The sequence below is a fragment of the Harpia harpyja genome, chromosome 1 (assembly GCF_026419915.1).
Source record: "Harpia harpyja isolate bHarHar1 chromosome 1, bHarHar1 primary haplotype, whole genome shotgun sequence".
NCBI classification, from domain to species: Eukaryota; Metazoa; Chordata; class Aves; order Accipitriformes; family Accipitridae; genus Harpia; species Harpia harpyja.
Genome location: NC_068940.1, coordinates 71,015,908 through 71,028,376, shown reverse-complemented (window position 1 = coordinate 71,028,376; position 12,469 = coordinate 71,015,908). Strand labels below are relative to the sequence as shown.

The window sequence follows — 12,469 nt, the reverse complement described above, 5'->3', positions numbered from 1 at the left end:
CTATAGCTTTATTCCTTAAGGCAGAAACTAGAAACTACCACAGATTTTACTTATTATTCATGCTCAGTCACGACCTCAGCCAAAAGCTCATGTTAAAATCTCATACCATGTCTAAGCACACACATATATTATAGTTAACTCATATGTTGATCAACTGTTTTGCACAATGACATTCATTATTTTTTAAATTATTATTTATGTATTTATTTTTTACAAGAACACCCATAAGGCTCTGTTAGAATAGGTGCCTCAGACTGCTAAATGCTGGGCAAACATATGTCTATATTAATTAGCATGCGGGATTAATATAGGCCCCCAAACCTGCAATTAGATGAAACCCTTTTGGCTCCAGTAATTATAAAGAAAGTTCTCTTTCGTCATCTGCACAGAAATGTGAAATCCTGGCACCACTGAAGTCCCTCAGAGGGAAGTTTTGCCACAGACCACAATACAGTTGCCTCAAGATATTTTATCATAGATTTTATTGCACCTTGCAGGCCTGAAGTATCAAATGCATTCAGACAAACTTTCATTATGCTGGAGAACAGAATTTGGTCTTCATTTTGTTAAGTATGGCTTAGTTATTTGCCCATACTGTTTATACAAGAGTGGGTCTATATATCTGATTTTTAATAAAAACATAGCATACAAGTTCTTCAGTCTCTGCACAGGCAATTAAGCAAGTAGAAACTTCTGTCAATCTGAACAACTAATGAGATGGTTCCTCAGACATCTGAAAGTGTGTTTTTTCAAGCTGCAGTAGAACTTGGGTTGATTCGTGCTTTACTATGCTAGACACCCCATAAGTCAAACACACAAAAATGTAGCACTCTCAGGCTACTTCTCAGCAACAATTTAAAAGCCCTGGGATTTGACTTGATATTTCTATTTTTCATTATTTTTTCAATTCCATCTGCATGATACTACACTACATTAACATAAGGTGTAATAACTAAACCTGAGCATTTACAATATACTAACGCAGGTGAAGAGTTTTTGAAGTGAATGGCTTAATTTAGGCTTTTGTGCATGCATAAATTCTCGAGCTTGCAACTCTGCCAAGTGCAGAATACTTCATTCCAGTCTGACAAAAGACTTGTTATGTTCTCAAAGTCAGGCGTTCACCTCCTCAGTATTAGGTGCTTAACATTAATCATGTGCTTAAGTGCACATGACCTGAATTTGTAGCGTGATTTTCAAAAAGCCATCATGTACTTGTTTCCACTGACTTGTTCTGACTCCCAAGTCTAATTTCAAGCACCTTTAAAATCTTAATCAAAGAATATTTTGCAGTGCACTACCCTTAAAAAAAGAATCCCACCATGAAAGAGCAAGCTCTCTGTAGCCGTAGCAGTACTGAGCCAATCTACATTGCCCAATGAAAAAGCTGTTGCAGATTATCAAATGAATAGCGGATTTAATGGTTCATAGTCTACTCTGATTCAATCCAACATAGAGTTCAGAAATGCCACCTGGTGACAAGCCAAAGAGATTCTGATACGAATAGCAGTTCTGCTACAAATTCAGAGCAATTTGGCTACGTAATAATAGCACATCCATAAACAAAAAAAGTTTGAGCACCTAAACTCCTCCTTCTCTCAGTCCTCATTCATTTCGGGGGGGGGGACGGGGACGGGACACGGGACGGGACATACTGTTATTTTACATTTCTACTGTCCACTTTAAAATTACGAAGTAGCTTAGCTGAGCAGATCTCTTTTTCTTGCTGGATTCTGTTGTAACATGCTGCTACAGCACTCTGCATAACAGCTGTCTGTGCCATATGATTACTTCATTGTTGAAAGCATAACATATGGAAACTGTACTGAAATGTTAGCTCCTTTGATACCTACGAAGAGGAATGAGCTGTTGCATTACAACAAGACAACGCATTTTTTAAACAACTTAAAGTAACAAAAATTAAACACACATTTAGAATCTAAACCATACTAGTTTCCAGCATGCCTGTTACTCTATTTCAATGCCCAATTCCAATGGCTGGTTACTGTTGTGGTTTTGATTGCTATTACCAGCAAACAATGGGTGGTTTTCTTTCAACTTTTGCATTCTTGGAAAAAAAAGGGAATAGACTCAAGGGAAGGCCCTTGGGATTCCTTCAGGAGTTATCCATAAAGGCAAATGCTATACAGCAGAATTATAAGAATGATATCTCATGTCATTGACATAACATGACTTGGGATAACAAGGTTTACTGGGAAAACTCATAAACTGCCACACAGTGCTTCGCTTCCCAAAACCAAAGCTCCCACAACAGAGAAGTCCTTAACGGACCATAAGCAAGGTGGATCCTTACAGATTTATTTCCAAGTCCCAAGTGCCTTTGGCAGGAGCAGAAAGGAGATCTTTAGCAGACTTCCCACCCCTGTAAATTAGTCACCCATAGAGGGAACAATGAAGCTCTAAACTATTTCATCAGTAGCAAGAACTCTTGTTAACACAAGAAGGAAGCTGTAATTTTTTGGTCACTGTTTTGCCAATAGTTGCACTTGAATCCTGAACAAAATCCAGCTGAATAAGGTTAATAGTCTGAGTTATAAGAATCTATTGATTTTATTGAATAAAAGTTTACATATACACGATTTTAATCTTAGAAGATACTCCCTAATAACGTAAATGGGATACAATTCTCTCTAATTTAGTTAACTAAACCTACAACAAATACAAACATATTTAAAATCATTGTAGATATTTAAGAATGGAGTCACACTAGGTAGCAAAAGTACTTCTAATTATACCAGGCTCTGAAAATACACACTAGGTGAAGACTGATTTTTTTTTTGACTGAAAATATATTGAATTTCACTTTGTCTTTAAATCACATATTATATAAAGTCATGGTGCACCACTAGTATGACTTACTAGAAAAAAATTGGCCCATTTCACATGATATGTTCTAACTGGTTGAAACAGTGCAGCTTTATGATTACTGACACAGCTACAAAGCGGTCTTGATTTCAGTTCAAGAATATGCTCTATGTATCTAAAAAAACTACTCAGTTACTATAGATCTACTAGATCATCATTCAGATAGTATCCTCAGATGGTAAATGTAATGGTTTCTACATCAATAGTACTAACTTGAAAGCCTCAGTCATAGTTTTTTTTAAAGTCTTATAATATTGCTGTACTGAATTTTTAGGCATATTTGATTACAGTATCACTGTTTAGATCTTAGATTCCTTAAAGGTTAAGGCCAATCCTACAAAGTATTTTTTACTCCAAATTAAAATTAATTATTACTTTCATGTTTTACTAGAAAGAAAAAAAAAAAGAGATTGAAAAGTCAGGTATTTTCTATGGGTAGAAAATGGGGTCACTTTTGTAAATATTGAGACTGGGCTAGTGGAAATTTCAAGGAAGTTTGCCATATTACGGAAAGGTAAAATCTTTCAAATCCAGTCAATCAAAAATGACCGCACAAATATGACTCCCCAGAAAGGCATTTATCCTAATTAATAAGATAAACCCACAGTTAGTCACCTACTTAAATGACAGCTGCAAATCAAAATGGGACTTGCCAATTCTCTCATGGGGTCAGCTACGACCACCCATGAGAACTTCACTCTTTCATCTCTTTTACAAGTGGAAGGACTGACAGAAGGCCACAGCTATTCCAGCCAACCATAGCATCCTCAATGCTCACTGCCAGGACTGGCTGCCATCCGCTGCCCAATACGATCAGGCAGTAAGTAGGTTTATATACCTATTAAACCAGCATAAATGTTATAACTTATAATCTATTAAAATCAAAATAAACAGGAAGGGAAGTCTGAGAGCCAGTTTCTTCAGTGCAAAATGTAATGCTAATTATGAGGTTTTCAAATATTCCAGCTTTTTTTGGGGGGTGGGCAAGACTTAGGGTTGAGCCATTAAAAAGCCAGTTGGTAGTATTAAACTCTTGCTTTAGGATTTATAAGAAGGGCAAAAATTCATTCCAGGCTGAAATTTACTATCCCAGGCCTGGACTCATTTAAAAAAAAAAAAAAAAAAAAAAAAAAGTCATAAATATGGAAGAAAAAACAAACAAACACAAAACAGTGGTTTCAGATGATTTTTGGCACTCCTTCAATGCAAAAGTGGCTTTAGTTTTTTTTAATTTGTTTTTAAAGTCTGAGACTTATTACTATGAATTACTTCTGTAACTAAAATTGGAACCAGGTTATTTTAATAATGAATTACCAATAAGTTACTATCACTGAATCTTTTTTAAAGCTTTTCAGTATGAAGAGATATCATAGTTTTCAAAGGAATGTCAATGCTCTGACTTACACTCAAAAGCCAGGAAGTTAGGAGTGGAAATTTCATCTGTGAGCCACACAGATGTATGAAAACATTTAAAAAATTAACAGCGTATGTTAAAGATGCAATGTCAGCCCCATTTTTATCCATAACTAGACTTCATTAGTTCTGTGGGTTTAAAATTGACATTAAAAAATAAAGGCAACAGAAGTTTTTGTAACTTAATTAAGCGCTCCTTAAATAAAGAGATATTTCAATGTTTGCAAACTGTTAACATCTTTCCAAAATAAGCTATGTGCTGGTGCTACTTAGCTATACTTCCCTATCACCCTAAGGAGTCTGTATTGCTGATGGAAGCCATTTCTTTTGCTAAATCCTGCCTGCGAACTCTAAGAAGAGCATTTAAGACTACTAAACAAAGTCTCCCAGGAGACACCATTGTTAAAACAAAAACTGGAATAAATTTTTAAAGTGAAATTTCTGCAATCACTAGAGGATGCAGGTCTTAAGAAGAAGAGAAAACTTGTTATAGGAGAGGGAACAAAAAGCCAAATGTAAGCAGAGAACACATGCCAGTCACCCCTGAGGGAACAGAGGGGAGGTATAGAAAATTAATTGCTGCATTTCTACTTCCCACCAAAACCACAAATGGGCCGTTTCAGGGGACTAACACATACAGAGTCTGCAGATAAATACATGTCTACCTCATTACCTAAGAAGAGCCTTAAAGAGCACACTTCTTTGCTGAATATTTCTGCTTCTACGTAAATAATCTCATTTACGCAGAAGAAGGTGCTATATATACGCATGCAACATTTGCAGCATGTATGTGTGTCAGCTTGGAAGCTGCTCAGCTCTGTCTGCGAATTTGGCCTGTAGTCTTTTGGCACAGATTTTTACTGCAAAACTTAACAAACATTCTCTGCAGCCAAACCACCATGAACTGTTTCTTATCAAATTTCACAAGCTAAGTGGGTTTGAGTCTGGTCAATACATGGATGAGAGATCATTATATGAAATTACACTCTGTTGAAAAATGACAACAGTAGCTTAACAGCATCAGGAAATGGAAGGACTTAGCTGTAAGGATGTGCACAAAGGTGACTGGGATTCAGGTAGCTGCTGGCTTCACCCAAGATAAGACTACCACACCTAGGAAAGCCAAGATGAGCAGCATACCTAATGGGAGGACAGTACATGGAAAATAAGATCCAAAAGATTAGTGAGGTTCCTGCTTTCTACCTTGAACAAGAATGGCAAACAGCCATATAGCACAGACACTCTCTGCTGAGGGACATGCATATTTGTATGCCATCTCAGCAGCCTGTAAGGCATGCTTTCTCTCTGGCATCTAAAGCATCACCATCTTGGAGTTACACCTTGTGCAGTAACAGTAATGCCAGGCACACTGCTTATGTTTGGTACCCTAACAAAGTATCAAACAACTGAGATGGGTGTTAATAAAAGAGAAACTGCCATTCTGAATTTATTAATAGATTGGGTCAAAGCAATCCCATTTTATTTTTGACAAAGTATAGGTCTAAAGGAGGATGAGGACAATGATTGCATTTGGATTATACTAAATACTTAACATCAACCCAGATGACGCCCTTTCAGGCAACCTAAGGAAAAACAGCCTCTTTGTTTTCTTAAGTTACCACAACATACATGTTTACCTGTATTCAAAGATGAGTTAACAAGAGTTTGCTCGGAGTACAAATCAATCAGGACCGCACAGAAGGAATACAGCAATATTCTTCATTCTCACTGGATGCAGTGGTGGGTATGCCTGTAGGGCTTGAAAGTTTTGTAGGCACTGCGAGGCTGAAATGCAGGACGATTTACATACTCTAAATTGTTTCCCTGAAACAGATCTTGCCTAACTACCCTTGGTTTTATCACCTTGCTAGTCAATTGCCATATATACTTGCACTTGAGGGAAAAAGATCTGCGTCAGCCAGTAACAGACATGTGAGCTGCCTATCTAAAATTAGTCTGCTGGCCTTCCTGGGCTCCCTCTGCAGGCACTGCACGACAGAAAGAGAAACTCAGCCACGGCATGACTCTGAGCACCTCATCTATGTAAGTTAGAACCATTGTGGAGAACAAAATCCTAGGCCAAGCAAACACTGGGAAAAATTCTGTAGTTATCAGAAAAATCTCAATGCTTATTTTAGGTCCAGAAAACCGTTTAAGATGACGAAAATGGAAATTCTGGGCTGAGGCTGCTGAAATGCAATTCAGTTGATAGCTCATTAAAAAAAAAAACAACTTCAAGAAAGAATATATATTTTTTGCTACCAGGCTATTACAAACCCTAACCTTGGAACAGGGCTCCAACAAGGAACTTGGAACAGAGGGTGCAGAAAGTGGAAGCTGGTATTATTTATAACCTGCCAGGCAGGACTCCCAGAAACTCAAGTTAGCCAAAACAGGCTGATTCTCCTAACTACAGGTAAAACAGCATTCTGAGTAACTTTAAAAGTTTGAAAAATATATAAATAATAAAAATTTATAAAGTATTTCAGTAGACAGATGCTGGCTTTTTTTTTTAGTATTTGATGGAACATGTTTCAGAGTACATCACTAACCAGTGTTGCTTACAGATCTGCAAAGTTATACTACCTGACCACATCATGAATTAGCTTTCTCAGGAGGAGCTGTACAAAAAGTAAACCAAAAGAAAGCAGAAATTCTTTGACAGCTGTAGGATATCAAGGAAATTAATCAATTTTTTTCAAATAGGAGATAATTAAGAAAATATTCTAAAATTTTCTGAATTACATTAGGACTTATCATTTAACTGTTTTCAACATGCTTCCATTTTTCATATTCAGGGACATACTAAACAACCAATTAATTTCAGAACTCCCAGACAGAGTGTCGCAAGGACCGCTACAACTTTTCCATTTAATCATTAATACTAAAACATTAAATAGCTTATATAAAACACATGGCGTAACAGTTTATCGAGACAGGGATGCTCATGTGATTTCCTATTAAGAACGTTATGTTGAGCCTATTCATTACAGAAGAGAATAGATGTATTATACGCATTTAGCTTTTTAGAAGGAAATATTGTTGTTTAATCTGAAGTGTATCAGAATTATCTGACAAGATCTCTATCTAATGTAAACCAGACTGACTTGGGCCAAGAGATCTGGTTCAGCACAGGAAGCAATTTTCAGTTTATCTAATCAGTGCAAAAAAATTCCCAGGAATTTTATACCTGGGAAAACCACTGGAACACTTGTTTTTGAAGAAAACACAGATCACTTTTTTCACACATTACTGGTTTTGAACATAGTTTCCTAATGAAAGTCATGTCTCCATGATGACAGAAGCTGAACATTCCTCCCTGTCCACTCATTTATCTATAAATTCAACCCCCCTCAACACCCCCCCCCCCCCCCCCCCCAAAAAAGGGGGCTGACTTGTATCTTAAACTTGCACTGTACCATGTGCAGAGCTCTCCTACTGATACATCAGGGCTCTTTTGCGCATCTGGTATTTCTGGTAAGGTTAGTTTCTTCATGTAATAATTTCAGCTACGATTTTTAAAGTTACTGTCTTTCTCTGCTTTAGCAAAGCGTTTGGAAACAAATGCCCAAACACATTTTAGAGATTGCAAACCAAATGCAAATAAAGGAGCCCAAAGCTTTTCTGTTTTATTTTTAGGGGTTCTTCTTCCCAATGCCTCAGTATGTCTATTGTTCTCCAAATGTCAGGTAGCAAAATTGCTAGTTTATTTGGGATAAACCAAACAGTTGGTGCTTACCTGTAGGAGTACTACTGCGAAATGAAGAGGAGGGAGTGATTGGAGGGGTGACTGGAGGAGTAAGGCTTCCACTGCTGTGGCGAGGTGGAGTAGATACATTCCCACGGGACACTGTGCTTGACAAAGTCAAAGAGAGTTTTGGCTGAATCTTTTTCTTCAAAGACTCCTGCTCACGTCGAGCTGCATCAGTCATAAATCTAGAACAAGGACAATAATGAGGATGAGAGGCTTGAAACGCTGTCCACAAGCAAGCTTTACGTAAAGATAAAGTAAGTATTTTTCACCCTCAAGTGACCAAATGGAGTTTCAAACTCAGCCACGACAAGTTTCTCTGCAACACACAGATTTCAAGAATACAAACTTCTCTATCAACAGCTTTATTCCAGTATTCAAGATCTGGGCCATTCAGTTCTGATTTCAATAGAACTTACCTTAGACATTTACATCATGTGCAAACACACAATTTTTTTTTAAACTTCAACCAGGGATCAGCATTGAACACAGTATTATAATAGCTATACTCACACCTTTACAATAACTACACTCAATCCTTCTGTGAAAAAGTACCTGAGTAGCTGGAATGGAGAAAAATGTTAGGGGCAAATGTATTGAATCTGAAGGTCAAAGGGATAGTATGAATCACACTGTGTATATACAGCATTTCCAACTTAGGATAATCACATTCTTTTTCTAAAGGTTTTAGACAATGTTGCCTGACATGTCCAATTAAATTGCAATTACTCAAACTGGAGTTCCTAACTCTTGAAAACCAAATGAGGTCTCTCTGTAGAGCTTTGGTACATATTGCTGAAGGCCTAATACAACTCAAGGTTCATCTCTGCAGGATGCTGAGAGGGAATTCCACCAGCACAACACAAGGAGTGCACCGGTAGTGCAGTAATTCAAGCACTGCAACTTTTTGCATGGGATCTCCCACCTGGAATAATTTATTCTGATTCCTTCCAAAAAAGAACAATTGAAGTGAAAAAGACCACCTTCCTTCCAAGTGCCTATGCAGAGTTACACCAGAACACCTGATACTGCATTATGCTGACATGGCAAAGCATCACTGCTGGCACCTGTATCAATCCTCACTTGAAAGGACTGGGGTTCACCCCACAACAGGATCTCTGCAACTCAGACTTCATGTGTTTAGCATTCAAGAGATATTTTAATCTTTTGCCTTTCCCCTCCACTGTGTAAGGAACCATCTTAAAGGATTCCTAAGAAGACAGGCTAAAATAAAACACCTTGTCCATACAGTCCTCTGTCCTTCATGTCGAAGTACAAACTACGCCTGTCAGTGAATAAAACAATACACACTAGCATGTGATACAGAATAAAAAGTTAAGTTACACCCAGACATTTGTCTGACCAGGTTAGACAAAGTAAACCAGGTTTTAGCCAAGACACAAGCCTTACATGATGAGCTCTTGCAACCTTGGCAAGCCATGAAGAGCACATTCAGAGAAGTGAGAACACAGTGCAGCCAGTACCCTGCACTCGCCTTGGAGCCAGCTGTCGCCCAGAAACTCACATTTGCAATCCAGTAAGGAAACAGAATGACAAAAATTACCAGCAATTATTTGTATTGGACTAAGCGAGGGTGACCTGGCTTTCTTTCAATAGTCACACTCTCCTCAGAGGAGCCTAGGAAAGAGAATGAGACAGACTCAGGGATAGAAGCAGCCACAGAGAACAAGTCTGTGGAGGAAATAATGAAGATACTGAGTTGTTGTATTGGGTGTAGGTGGCAGGTTTTTGTAGCGGTGGGGGCTGCAGGGCAAGAAGAGGTCAGGGGCTGCCTCATGCCAGTCACAGCTGGTTTCAGCCAGGTCCACAGTGGACCTACCACATGACACAGCTGAGCCCATCAGCAAAGCTGGTGGCACCTCAGTGAAAACATATTTAAGGAGGGGTAGAAAACACTGGAGGGAGAGAGGAAGAGGGAACAGAGGAGGAAACAACAGAGGGAATCAGAAAATAACATGGTCAGAGGCATAGGAGGTGCTGCATGGTGGAGAGGTGGTACACCCCTGGAGACAGTGCAGCCCATGGGTGACCAACATCAGAGCACAGGAAAAGAGTGACAAACAAGGGGCAGCAGAGAGAAACCACTACAACCCAACCCCAACCCCTGCACCACTTGCTGCCTCACTGAAAGGACTGAGCGTGGCCTGCAGCAGTAGCAGGTGGGGAGAGATGTCTGGAGTGAAATGAGCCTGGGAGCGAAGGTGAGCCTGGGAAAGAGGGAGGAAAGATGGCTTTTTTCCCCTCCAAGTGTTTTAGGGTTTTTATTTTGTTTCTCAATAACCAATACCTGAATCAGTAATTAAGTATTTAACGCTAGTTGGCAATAAATTAAGTTAAATTCCCCAGGTGAAGTCTGTTTTGCCTGTGACAGTACTTGGTAAGTGATTCCTTTTATTTCAGCCCAAGAGTTTTCTCGCTTCTGCTCCTCCTATTTTCTCCTGCATCCTGCTGGGGTCACAGGTGTGGGGGTGAGTGAGCAAGCAGCTATGTGGGCACTTGGCTGATAGCCAGGGCCAACCCATCAGTCTACCAAATTTCTTGTCATGTGACAACAATATTTGCTATGTGACCAAACTGCCTGTCGTGTGACTTGATGTTCCTTATCATATGAGAAGACATGGAAGCAAGCTCTGGCATACGTCCAGAATCCACTAGAAGACTGGGAGATCCACCTTCAGCTCCCGAGGAAGAGCAGCAGACCCTGAGGAGAGGGAGGCAGAGGGAATACCGCCACATCAGTCATCTGGTTCACAGTTTATATCCTGCCATCGTATGAAGGATCAGGCCACAGGCTGGCTGCGCAAACTGATTCTGCAGATCGTAGTACCACAACAATTGCACTGAACATGACCATCTGGTCACACTGGTCTCAGAGCAATACATAATATGTGCCACAGCATCTGCAACATGGTGCTAGAGGAGGACAGTCCAGTTTCTCCTCTGGGCCTCAACCAGCAGTTTAAATTAATATGAATCACTATATTTGTTTAGGCTCCACAGAAACCCAACATTTTGTGACTGCTTGCAAAACATGGGCTGTTTGGGTGGAAGCTGGGTAGATTCAACTGGCCGTGAGTCCAGACCTGACTGCACTTATGGAGAGACCTCTGAGAAAAAACACTCTTGTTTAACAGTAAGGGGTGCATAGGGAAAGGAGAAAGAAAAAAATGGGGTTTTAGGCATCTGTGCCAAATATGAAAGAAAAATTTGGCCTAGGTATCAAAAAACCAGCTCTTTTTCAAAAGAGATTTGTGTACTTTAACACAGCCTCAAAATACTGTGGCATAACATTTTAAGTACCATTAGAGCAATAAAGATGTATCCTGTCCATCCATACCATGAAGGCATTAATAAGTAGATCTTTGCCACTATATGTAACACCAACACACAATCCGCAGACATTAATAAACAGGTATATGACATGAGAGCTTATCTTCTTTGAACAGAGACAATACATCATGTCAAACCCAGATATGGCATTTTAATGAAGTTAATATTTTAAAAGCAGATATCCATAGTAACAGTTCAGTTTTAAATTCCTCTTCTCTAAACAAGGGTGCAGATATTATTGATAACACAGTCCTCAAATAGAAGTCTAAATTTCATTTAAGAAAAAAAGTAGTAAAAGGACCTTAATAAAATCAGCATTCCAGTACATGTTTGCTTTCCTTTAACTAGGAAACCTCTAGTTCACTATATTTGGAATTTGTACTATGATGTATGCTTGCTTCTCGATAGGAAGCCTTATTCCTTAAGAAAATGTTACGGCAACATTATAAATCCTTGAAAACTTGGAAGATAACCTCAATAAGAGATTGAGAGGTGAGATATTAAAAGCAGCAGCATGAACGCTGCTATTTAATAAACTCGGCCACAAATAACAATGTTAAAATAATATTGAGGTATAACCAGTCTGGTTGAAGTCCATAAAAATCAGGAAAATTTGAAGTTATAGCTGAAACTTCTCCCTGTCCTGTTAACTTGCTCCCGTTTAGGCTAAGCATGTTTGATATATTCCAAAACGTCATTTGTTGTCTACACTGTGAACCTGAGAGAAATCGAAGGCAGTGTCTGTTGAGTAGTTCAGTTCCTGATATCTCAAGTATGGAATTAACCTTTTCAGATCCAAATCGTCCCATCCATGTTTGCTGAAGCACTGGCAGTGCTATGGTTTTGAAAAAGAAACTTGTCTAAATGGATTAAAATAAAACATTTTTCAGCATTTTAATTGAAATGCAGTATTATACTTGTGCCTAACTATGGTGGTGTTCTTCAAAGCTTACAATAGAAGCGTTTTAATGATGGGTATAGAATGGCATTTCCAACTAAGGCTTTAATTTTCATGTTGAAAGTACATTATGGTTGCAACATCAAGTGCTCAGAAATGAAACATGCTGG

At 38.7% G+C, this 12,469-nt stretch overlaps 1 protein-coding gene across 1 annotated transcript in view; it reads right to left on the bottom strand.

Moving 5' to 3' along the window:
• The window catches only part of JAZF1 (JAZF zinc finger 1), a 202,863-nt gene that overhangs the window by 24,484 nt on the left and 165,910 nt on the right, over nt 1-12,469 (bottom strand). Inside the window, exon 3 of the mRNA XM_052799301.1 lies at nt 8,039-8,235. Within this exon, the coding sequence (XP_052655261.1) occupies nt 8,039-8,235 (197 nt within the window). The remainder of the gene's footprint in view (nt 1-8,038; nt 8,236-12,469) is intronic.